At 40.1% G+C, this 12,088-nt stretch overlaps 1 protein-coding gene and 1 pseudogene across 2 annotated transcripts in view; one reads left to right on the forward strand and one right to left on the reverse strand.

The window, feature by feature from the left end:
* The window catches only part of LOC138003715 (UDP-N-acetylglucosamine transporter TMEM241 homolog), a 67,024-nt gene that overhangs the window by 21,013 nt on the left and 33,923 nt on the right, over positions 1–12,088 (forward strand). For both annotated transcript variants that reach the window (XM_068849920.1, XM_068849921.1), the window contains exon 6: positions 633–668. In XM_068849920.1, the coding sequence (XP_068706021.1) occupies positions 633–668 (36 nt within the window). The remainder of the gene's footprint in view (positions 1–632; positions 669–12,088) is intronic.
* On the reverse strand, positions 5,546–6,679 carry LOC138004323 (zinc finger protein 862-like; annotated as a pseudogene).

Raw genomic sequence — 12,088 nt, forward strand, 5'->3', positions numbered from 1 at the left:
TGGGGTTCTGTGGGTCTTTATTGCCTAGACCACCGCTAAAGCACCCTCCCAGGAAGGGTGGGGTGGGTAAAGAGAATTTTTACAATGATACTGCTGCACGTGCTAGCTCGCTAGAATCGTAGTACTGAAGTGACACTCAATTTGCCGAAATATGTACATGGGCCTGAGTGGTATTTCCGTAATATATATTTAATCCTGATAAACAGGTTTATCACTCACTAAAACAATTCTTATGTGCCCTGAATATGATGTCATGATGGCAGGGTGAAGGTTCATGTCATCGTGCAAACTCCATGACGACAATAACCTAATTAAACCATCATTTAAAAACCGTATGATAAACGAAAAAACTTGACTGTGAAGGTTTAAAACAAGTGTATCAAATTCTTTAAAAACAAATTAATTTCAGCTGCACATTTGTTGCAGTGAATTAACAGTTTCAGGGAAAATTGACCTGTGTTCTTGGACTTAATTCAGCCAACTACACTTAGTTTATGACACCCAGTAAACTGTAAACAGTGTGATAATGCAGTTGTGTGTGTGCTATATCCAGTACATGAATTTTTCGGCATATGTTACAAACAAGCATGTCATTTAAAAACACAATGCAATTACCTTTTTTCTCATAACAGTGCCCTAGATCAGATGTTCTGCAATGCAGTCACCAGGTTAGTTTTTTATTTTGTTCCTTTTCTTATATATTTGTAGGATTGATACAGAGCGCGATATGTATCAAGTGGGTAAGGTGGCCAACTCGAAAGCAGTTGCTACTTTAATCACCACATGCATTCAAGATAGTATTAGCTCTGTTTTTATTTTATTTAACTAATGAGGAGAATCTGTTGTTTAAATTTATATCTGTGAACTTACAATGTAAATAGTATGAAATAAAAGAATTAACTCGCATGCAACAAAGATAGAAAAGTGCCCACTACAACGAATATTTAATGGGAAAAAATACTTGTAGGTCTCAGTGCCTAAAGCCCCGTGCAAACTGACGCAACAACTCCCAACGTTTTTGGGAGTTGCAAGCCAACAATGTTGGGTCTGTTTGCACGGGGCTTTGACCAGTTTCAAAATTCAGGCAACAACTCACAACAAAATGCAACAGGGTTGTGCAAACGGATTCAACATTTTACACCCAACAATGTTGGGGGTTTTTGGTCAACAATGTTGCATGTGTTTGCACAGGGCTTTAGAGGCACATAGAGAGTGGACTGGATCAACACAAATCGATCACCTCAGATCCAGCAAAAAACAGTTTTGTAAGCCAAAACTATTCGATGTTTGTACCAATTTCACCAAGGATACCTTAAAGATTAGTGCTAGGGTGATTTCTCGAGGCCTTGGCGATTTTTTTTATGTCAATCCGAGGTGAGTGTTAACCCGACTTGATTTGGTCTGACTTTTGTACCTAGCTGCCTCGTAGAGAGTCATGTGTTATTTAAATGAACATTAAACAATTGTGCGCACATTTGTGGATAATTAAGAATTGCTCAATCTGAGATACAGCTGTATGTATATATAACAGGTTAAAGGATACAATGTTCCATTAAGCCAAGCACTGCCTTGGTTGGCTCAAAGGGTAGATTTATAGTCGGGAAGCTAGACCATGAAAAATTTTCTTCCACTCAACCCAAAGTACAGAAAAGATTAAACACTTTTTTTTTGCGGATTAAGACCTGCCCTTTTAGGCTAGGTACGTTGTAGAGTCAGATTGTGGTATCCGTCTCGAGATATTAGGCTTTATTTACTGTTACCTTGCAACAAACACGACAATGAGGGTTTGTCCTAAAAATGCCGATAAGTCCTGGTGTATTGAACAAATCAGCATGATACTTTCTACAGTGACTAGATGTACATTTGCATGTAGATGTACATTTGCACCCAACAACGTTGTTGGGTGTTTGCATGTACATAGTCAAAAATTGATCAGCGTACATGACCTCTATTTTATTATGTTATACAAATGATTGTTTTTTTTTTTTTTCTTTCAATACCACAATTTTTTTAAATGAGGATTGCTTGAAGAGTTTTGAAGAATGCTCTGTAGCAAAAAATCAGTGTGAAGAAATTATTAATGATACAGATATAATTCTCCAAACCATTCTCTGGAACAATAAATTCATCTGTATTGACGGGAAACCTGCTCGAATAACGTTAGAGAGTTTCAAATAATATTGGGTGGTAGATGGAGAAGGCCAACCAACATGGGACATAACATCAGCCAGATTGGAACCAGAAAAAGTGAGGGCGAGGGCACACCCCGAACGAAAACTATGAAGAGTTTCACCAGCATCTATATTAGCTTGTCGAAGATAGAGCCTTAAACGAGATTCAGCCGTGGAACTGGTGAGAGGCTGATCAACGATGCAACCCTTCTGATCTGTAGGCCTGAACAGGTAACCCCTGGAAAGGTCCATACCAATCTCTCTTGACACAGCAACATACATTTCAACAGCCCGAATCGGGCATAGGGCAGGATGTGGATGACGACGCATTCCGAAGAAAATACGCCTTGCTGGACAGTATAGGGGCATCCATTGCGGTGGGGCTGTGTCTTACCCATGGCATCCTTGTATACAAGAAAACGGCAGACATCAAAAGGAATAGCATCAAAGAATTTCTTTCGTCCAGGGAATGCCTATAAAAAATTCTCAAACTCTTCTGTAACCGATTGCTTTTGCTTAGAATGTGCAGAAGAAAGGTTTCTCTGCTGGAGAACTTAAATTCTGTTGTCGATTGCTAAACCCTAACCCTAAACCCACACTGTTGACAATAATTGAACGTGTGGTCATTAGGATAACTACAAGTAGGATAACTGACAGCCGGTGTAAATAAACGAGCAACTGGAGGAAGAACCTGCAAAAGATAAAGGAATCATGTTGAGGTAAAAGAGGCCACCAAAATTTATGAGGACAGACATCCGGGTGAACTAGTTTACAGGAGAAAGCTTGACTTTAGAGAAAGCGCAGCAAATCAGGAATAATAATACTTGGGGGAAAGGCATAAGGGTTTGCAAAAAGATCCCTTTGCCACAAAGGACTTTGACACCCGAAGAACCAGGAACTGGGAAAGGAGAGAAAAAGAGAAGGGAAGAACCTGAAATGGAGGTCTGGACATTCGACGGGAGTGCCATTAAATCAACAGAGTGACCCGAAGGCCCGCCAGAAGCACTTTGAATTCTCACCCAAACCCTGTTGGAGGGTCAGGAACATTACACTTGGAGGGAATGTGATAAAGGTTAAGGTGAATGTTAGAGTCAGAAATAACAACAAACAATCGCTTCAAAGAAGCAATCAGAGAGGGAGATCTAGCTCCTTGGCGGCGCCAAGCTCTCAAGAGCACTTGACTGTCTGTGAATACGTGAACCCAGCAGTTACTAACGGTAGAAGAAAACGACTTCAAGCATTACACAAGGCGAGAATTTCCTTACAGTTAATACTGAGAGAAGACTGAGAAGAAGGCCAGTAATCCCGAATGGCGACAGACTTTGCATCGGATTAAGCACTGTCCCCCACATGAAAGCATTAGCATCACAGCTGAGTACTATCTGAGAATTAAATTCAGACCGCCAGGAGAGAAAACCCTCCCAGGATTCTAAGAAGGTCCAGGAGGCAATTTCTGCTTTCAAGGGCTCAGACAGGGTAATGGGGTGGGAAGAACAAGTGGCCTTACTAATAGCTAAATTAATCTCGTTTGTGAACAAAGGTGCACCTGGGACTGCCAAGGCAAAAGAAGTGCACAAATTCTAGAAAGCCATTGCAAGGTCTTAAGGTGAAGCGAGTCAGATCCAAGGACTAAACGAATGAGGGCACAGAACTTCTGGTTTTTTGTCCTGCAAAAGCAAAAAGGCCTGCTTGACAGAATCCACCATAAAACGCAAATAAGGAACAGCTTGGCGAGGAAGAAGAATTTATTTACTAAGGCCTGGGAAATATCCAAGCGCAAAAAGTGTATAACAGACAATGAAGATCACAGAGAAAGCCGACGCAAAAGAACGCTCCAAAATGGGGAGGTTCTCATAAACTAAGATTGAAAAGGTATGCACAGTTCCCTGGTGTGTCGGTCGTCGATATATAAAGAGCATGGAATAGAGTGAGATCGAAAATAATGTGAAGAAAGAAGACCTGTTGAATGATAAATGTACGCCCATGCCTTCCAACCAAAAGGGATAGTATTTCTAACAAAACAGCAACCAGCCCATTGAAAACCGAAGAATGTGCGGCTGTCAGAAGTAAGAAACAAATGATCATAGCCAGACTTATCGTCACAAACAGATTGGTATGAATTAGGAAAAACGTAGTGAGGGAGGGCAGCGAGAGATTCGAGCTAAAAGGGAGAAGCCTTGGTCCAAAGATTTAAAAACCTGGTATCATTGCACAAAGGTGTTTTTGAAGGCTCGACGGTAAGGGGCATTACCAAGTGAGGAGAGCAACCTCCCCAACTTTACCCCAAATAGAGATAGCTCCCGAAGGTAATCTGTTAACTATAGTTTCGGATATAAACTTTACATAAGGCTTACATGAAACAGAATTTTTAAAAACCACCAAAGGGGGAATTTCAGAGTCATAGAATTCTCCTTTGTTCCTTATCCAATCAAGCACGAGCGAGTGAGGTTTGTTCATAGGGAGCGGTGGCTGCAATATGCTCCCAAACTGCACTGTGGTTATGGAGATTTCCTGCAGTAAAGCTCTCTGGATCACGGAAAGCCAGCATGGAAACATTGGCCAACTGTTGTCCCGCGGCCACAGCATCTACAAAACTTTGTTCAATATGCACGTTGTTGGCTGTCAACCGCTGATTCTTATCTAAACAATTCCCATCGACATCAATCCAACGTGCAGAGGTACGGTTTACAGTAGGAGGACGGAAGGCTTCAGTACATTCCCAATCCAGAAAGGAAGGATGAATGCACAGTCGCTTGGGCTAAAGGGACGAAGTCGAAAATAAGGTGAACAAAACGCTTGGGAACAAAAAGAAGAAGACTGGAGGTCAGACTCAGGGGATGACTGTTTGAGCCTCAGTAATCCGAGCAGGAATTAGACTCCTGTTCAAAGCTGTCATCCTTGAGTGCTGCGGGATGGAAACAAGGGAATACAAAAATAAAGGTAGACAAATATAGGCAATAAAGAAATTTAATTATCGCAAATTGTAACATTAAATGGAAAACAGTCCTTGAAGGTAAGCAACAAAATGAAATAATGAAAGTCACAAGCTTGGACCTTGGCTTTGGCCAGGGCGCGGGCTGGAACCAAAACCAAGTGGCCAGGAGTATGGAACAAAGCAGGAGCCGGAACCAAATTTGCTTTGATATCCATGCTGGCGCTTACGGAAGCACATGGAGGCAACATGACCCGGGATTCCACAGTGGAAACAAACAACTCTTGACGAACGAGGGGTGTGAGGGGAGGGTGCATTGGAAGAGGAACCAGATGCATTGCTCTTAAATGTCTTATCCATCTTAGCAAAGCACTCCAACACCTTTGTGTAATCTTTGTCACTACACAAAGCCAAACAATACGCTTGAAACTTATCGGTGGGCTTATCTAACTGCGCCATCACAAGGACCATCACAATTATTTGTCATCAGAGATTCTAGAGAATCATTTGAAAGTCGATTATGCAAGGATGTTTTTATCCTGTCCATGGATGAAAATTGGCGCTCACGCTCTCCTGTACTTGGGCTCAGTGTGAGCATCAAGTCCACCAACACAAGAATGTTTTGAAATCGAGCTGGGAGATCTCTTAGCAAATTCCCATAAACCTGCAGCAGTGGAAGTCCACGGAAATGTACAACATAGGTTTTCAGTGCCACCCATTGGGGGATTTTATTGCATTCTTCTTCTGACAATTGCTCCTTAAAATGGTGAACTATTTTTTGAACCTCATTCCCACCAAAAGTTGCCAACTGTTCTTGTTCATGTGGCTAGAAGTTGAAGTTGAAGATCTTAAAGTAAATGCGAGGGGCTTTGTTAAAGTTATCAAATTGCGAGTTGAGGTATGTGATTCCATTTTCCAGCACTTTCTACATGCTAGTGTCTTCTTTGTGTGATGGAGGGGGAGCACCAGTAAATTGGACTTTCTGGTTACCAAATTCCTTAGAAGCAGTGAGATTCTGATAAAATTCTTTACTGTGCTTTTCTGTGTGTTGTTCCAAGCTAGTAAACTTCATTGTGGTTTCGTGTATGTTATCTGGGACTTCAGGTATCGTAAGCTTCTCATGCTGGAAGATTCTGGAGGTTTCTGTGATAACATCCAACAAATCAGGCATAAAATGAAGCAACTTTACGAAAGGTATAGTGGTGATCTTGTGAATACTGGATGCCTTTCTTTTAGTTGTAGCATCCTGTGATGCTCTACCAGCAGCATCTACTGTGTGCATAACAGTTGAAGAAAAGTTCTTCTTCACTGCCACTAAAGCACGAGATTTGCTTGCTACCCACCTGACAGCTTTGACAGAAGAATAAGTAAGCATCGTGGATAAAAGATCTGCCATCCCAGATAACTCATGACGTCACTTTGAATATGCTCTTGATGGTTGCCTCAAAAGTTTGGATATAGGGTATGGACTTTGGTGAATCTAACACTGACAGTTCAGCTTTGTGTGCAACAATACAATAATAGCTGAAAAATCTTTTTGTAAGAGTGCCTTAACACCAGACATCGCACCCATCATGACAGAGGCCCCATCAAAGTTTGCTCCAATCAGAGAGGCGCCATGGTTTCCCTTCTCGGCATTCATTCCTTGTTTCACTGCCTCGCACACCCCTGTCGCTTTTCCACTTTCTAGTGGCACAATCTTGGCCAACTCTGTGACCGGTTCTCCCTTATGGATGTACCTCACAGGTACTGTTTCTTGCTCAACAACTGAACCATCTGTGCAGCCATCTACAAGGACGGTCATAAACCTTGCACAAGATATCTTGGATCTAACTTCATCAAGTAGTTGGTCAGCTATAGCTAGGACAAAGTCTTTACAATGTTTCTCATTGAAATAGTTTTCACCAAAATCGACACCATGCTTGTTCTGCAGATTTGTGAGCCATTTAAAGTCACTGAAAGAGGGCAATTTTTTTATCAGCCAGATACTGAATTGCAGTTTTTAAATTATTGAGTTTATAAAACTAACGTAGTAGAAGTCATAGTTTATGAAGAAAATAAATTTGAATATTGTGCGTGTTGCAGTACAGGGATTTTATGAAAAGGGGTTCAAATGCAATTTTCTTACCTAAATGGGTGACAATTTTTTTGCAATAGCGTACACACTGTTGAAAAGACATTTGAACTTTTGATGTTGTTCCTTTTGCAAACAAACCACAGCTTTACCAATTGGCGTATTCTTGAGGGCTATTTTCATACGGTCATTTCTCATCACACAGGCAACATGATTTGTCGCTTCCCATTACCAGTGGGCTTTTTGGGTCTGAAACATTCGGCCATACACAGCATATTTTACACTTCATGACACCATGTGTTGTGTCCATTGTCAGCCACGAAAACTCTTCCAACCATTTCGGGTTGGAACACATCTGCGTTTCTTTTCATTGTATTCAACACCTTTCGCCTTTCGCTTTGTCATACCCGGAGTGCAAACAGTTTGTCGTGACAAACGTATCCATAAGTCTATTAGAACTCGTACCTTGAACTTTGGTCCACTTGCCAGCTGTTCCCAACCATCAACAGGGATCCCTGCCAAACTGATGTCCGTGGGAAAGTACTGGGTATGAAACTCATGAAGAGATGTAAAAGGGCAATCGAAAAGTTAAAAAAACAGTGATACGTATTTATTGCATTTCAAAAGGCTGAAATATCATAGGGGTTGACAAGCCTGACTCACGCTTTCCACCCACGTGTTTTAGCCGTTAAATCTCAGAGTTTAGCTTTTACGAGTATATCTTTCAGAGACCTTCCTCGTTTGTATGATATAATTGGAGGTTCTTTGTAGATCTGTCTGAGTAAAGGCTGTTTCTCTATCAGTTGCCAGTGTTTCATTAGAATGTTTTTAAGGCTGGAAACTGATGGTTGATACTGTGTGACAAAGTGCAAAATGGTTTTTTCTCTTGATGGTTTTTGTCGGAGTGCTTCTTTCCTGTTTTCAAAGTGTATTTCAGAGAGAGTTTGAGTTATTAAGTTTCGTGGATATCCTCTCTCTCTAAGATGCTTTTTGAGTTCTTCTAGTCGGTTTTGAAAGTTTTCTTTTGAGGAATTTGTTCTGAGTAACCGGAGGGCTTCGCCTTTTATAAAGCCCTTCTTGACCCCTAAAGGGTGGCAAGACGTGAAATGTGTATATTGGAAAGTTTCAGTAGGTTTGAAATGCGTTCGTACGTCGAGAATTGACGAGCTGTTAAACCGTTTGCCTTTGTACACAATTGTATCCAGAAATGTGACTTTTTCCTCAGAGATTTCTGCTGTGAATTTAATAGTGGCGTGGTGATTATTTGCTTGTTCAATGAAGTGTGTTATTTGTTCTCTTCCGGTACCCCAGAGAGAGAAGATGTCGTCTATATATCTTTTCCAACAGATAGGCTTTATTGCGCTCTTTTTTAATAACTCTGTTTCTACTTTCGCCATGAAGATATTTGCGAAAGCAACAGCGAACATTGTTCCCATCGCTGTCCCGTGTGTTTGGAGGTAATTTTTTCCATTAAAATGGAATGAGTTTTCTTTTAAAATGAGTCTGAGCGCTCGTTCAAGTGACTGTGTTGGAATCGGGGGTTTATCTTTGTAGTGAGTAATATCATAGGGGTTGACAAGCCTGACTCACACTTTCCACCCACGTGTTTTAGCCGTTAAATCTCAGAGTTTAGCTTTTACGAGTATATCTTTTAGAGACCTTCCTCGTTTGTATGATATAATTGGAGGTTCTTTGTAGATCTGTCTGAGTAAAGGCTGTTTCTCTATCAGTTGCCAGTGTTTCATTAGAATGTTTTTAAGGCTGGGAACTGATGGTTGATACTGTGTGACAAAGGGCAAAATGGTTTTTTCTCTTGATGGTTTTTGTCGGAGTGCTTCTTTCCGGTTTTCAAAGTGTATTTCAGAGAGAGTTTGAGTTATTAAGTTTCGTGGATATCCTCTCTCTCTAAGATGCTTTTTGAGTTCTTCTAGTCGGTTTTGAAAGTTTTCTTTTGAGGAATTTGTTCTGAGTAACCGGAGGGCTTCGCCTTTTATAAAGCCCTTCTTGACCCCTAAAGGGTGGCACGACGTGAAATGTGAATATTGGAAAGTTTCAGTAGGTTTGAAATGCGTTCGTACGTCGAGAATTGACGAGCTGTTAAACCGTTTGCCTTTGTATTCCGGTTACTCAGAACAAATTCCTCAAAAGAAAACTTTCAAAACCGACTAGAAGAACTCAAAAAGCATCTTAGAGAGAGAGGATATCCACGAAACTTAATAACTCAAACTCTCTCTGAAATACACTTTGAAAACAGGAAAGAAGCACTCCGACAAAAACCATCAAGAGAAAAAACCATTTTGCCCTTTGTCACACAGTATCAACCATCAGTTCCCAGCCTTAAAAACATTCTAATGAAACACTGGCAACTGATAGAGAAACAGCCTTTACTCAGACAGATCTACAAAGAACCTCCAATTATATCATACAAACAAGGAAGGTCTCTGAAAGATATACTCGTAAAAGCTAAACTCTGAGATTTAACGGCTAAAACACGTGGGTGGAAAGCGTGAGTCAGGCTTGTCAACCCCTATGATATTTCAATAAAATTTTCCCAGACTTTTTGTTGCCGTAATTTCTTAACTAATGCTTGAAGTAACGATTAACATATCACAGTCGCATTACCTGCGCAGTAAAAGTTACACACAAACAGTTAGTGCAAACGTCCTTAACAAGCAAAAGGTGCCGATTAATAAAGCTGTGTCAAAAACTATTTATGATGAACTTCGAAGTAGAGTTATCACTATTCCCAAAAGAAATGTAGTAATTACTTTACGATTGATTCTCATGGTTGGAGATAGATATATATATAGCTTCCCACATTGTTTTACCTCTGATACAAAGCTGCATGAATTTCAGTTTAAACTATTCAACAGGTACCTTGCGGCAAACCATTTCTTATGCAAATATGTCTTGCCTTCCCCAGTATGTTCTCTTTATGTAGAGGAGAGCAAATCCCCCGAACTTATCTTAATCTTTTGTGATTATGTTAAGAAATTCTGGGCAGATGTTATGAAGTAGCTTTGCAATTTAGACGTCCATATAAACAATTTTCACAATAGAGAAGTTTTTAAAAAAAAAATGAAACTAGCCTCGTTATCATGGCCAGCCAACTAATTCCAAAATAGCGGTCGGTTAGCATTGGTTTTGCTAAATGCCCCAAGCAATAGGAGGTAAATATTTGAATTAAGGCAAATTTTCAGGGAAAAAGTTTACTTCCACTGTATAAGAGATTCAAACAGTGAGAAATAAAATTCAAAAGTGAATTGATTGATAAATTCTGATTTCTGTTGAACACTCCTCTACTAGAACTGTAAGTTGTTTACTGGACCATCATTTAATCATGGTTTATGTAAGTACAAGATCTTTCTGCTTTTTGGAATTAAACAAGGATGTAAAATGCCTATTCAGGCCATTAGTTTCTGGAAATGATTTATTTAAGTGAGCAAAGCATCAAAATAAGTCTTATAGTTGAAGCTTTGCCCAAACCTTTACACAAGTTTGTATTTTTAAACAGAGAAGAGCCGCCATATGGATCTGTTAATACAAGTCTTTATTATTCTTATTTTTTATTACTATCTACACCTTTATCTTTAATTCAACTAGGTTATAGGTTAGGTTATGTCAGACGAAGAGATTGAAAAGAGTGATATTGGTAGCCTACCTCCCAAAAGAAGTACGCATTATTTGTCAATCAGATACAGGAAAGGAAAAGTGTCCTTTGTTGATAGCCTAATTCGAAGTTTAAAACTCGGAAGGATGATATCGACCAAAGGCTATTACCAGTGCTGAATGAATTACATGAAAATGCAGTATCGTGGTATGCTTGGTACACAAGTATGCATCCAAACAACTGACAGAGAAAGATATCGAAAATGAGGAAGCAGACGCATCTTCTTCGAGAGTTTCTGGATCAAAAGTTGATAAACATGATTGGAGCGAATGCTTGTGTTGCAAAAATCGCATATATAAGAAAGATAAGACAATTATTAGTGTATCAACATTCACATCCTGCAATACAATACAGCAGAGTGCTGAAGTAAGGAATGATCACAGTTATGGGCATGTTTAGGACAAACCAATGTTGCCGTACTTGTTGTCGTACTTGTTGCTAGGTAACAGTAAATAGAGCCTTATATCTCGAGACTGATTCCACAATCTGACTCTACAGCGTACGTAGCAAAAAGGGCAAGTCTTAATCTGCCAAAAGAAATTGCCAAACCTTTTCTGTGTTTTAGGTTGAACAAATGCATGAAAGAAAGCCTTTTTGAGACTCCAGCTTCCTGATTATTAGACAAACTAGAATGTTTTAGATGTCGATATTCTAACAGTCTCAATGATTCCATAGTTGCACATGCCTGTGTTATTTCAATTTATTATATCTCTCAGATAGTACGCGCGCTGTAATTAGCGGGCCGTATTCTACAGTACGGCCCGCTGCACAGCCCACTAATTTTAAAATTTCGACGAAACATCATCTAGCGAGTTTTTCATGTCATTTCTGTTGCATAAACTTGTACTGAAAACTGTTTGAATCTTGCAAGCAACTATTTCAAACTTAACAGCCAAGAAGATTTAGTTTTTGGGATTTTGGCATGGCATTCTTTGTGGCAGTTGAACCTTCTGCTTCACTTTGACTAGTTTCCTTGCCCGCGCGCCGGTTAACCTCAGAGATATAATAAATATCTTACTAACCTCGTTTTCTCGGTCCATACTGTAAGTTACGGATCCTCGTTTTTTCCCGTTGATTTATGGCCCAAGCGCGAAGCGCGCGGGCCGTAAATCAACGGGAAAAAACTCGGTCCGTAACTTACAGTATGGACCTCGAACTCGGTTAGTAAGAGGTATTGCTGCAGTCCTGGCATCACCTGCTGCATTAATGTTCTTGGTTTTTGATTCACATGAAACTATTCC

Source organism: Montipora foliosa, chromosome 5 (genome assembly GCF_036669935.1).
Source record: "Montipora foliosa isolate CH-2021 chromosome 5, ASM3666993v2, whole genome shotgun sequence".
NCBI lineage: Eukaryota > Metazoa > Cnidaria > Anthozoa > Scleractinia > Acroporidae > Montipora > Montipora foliosa.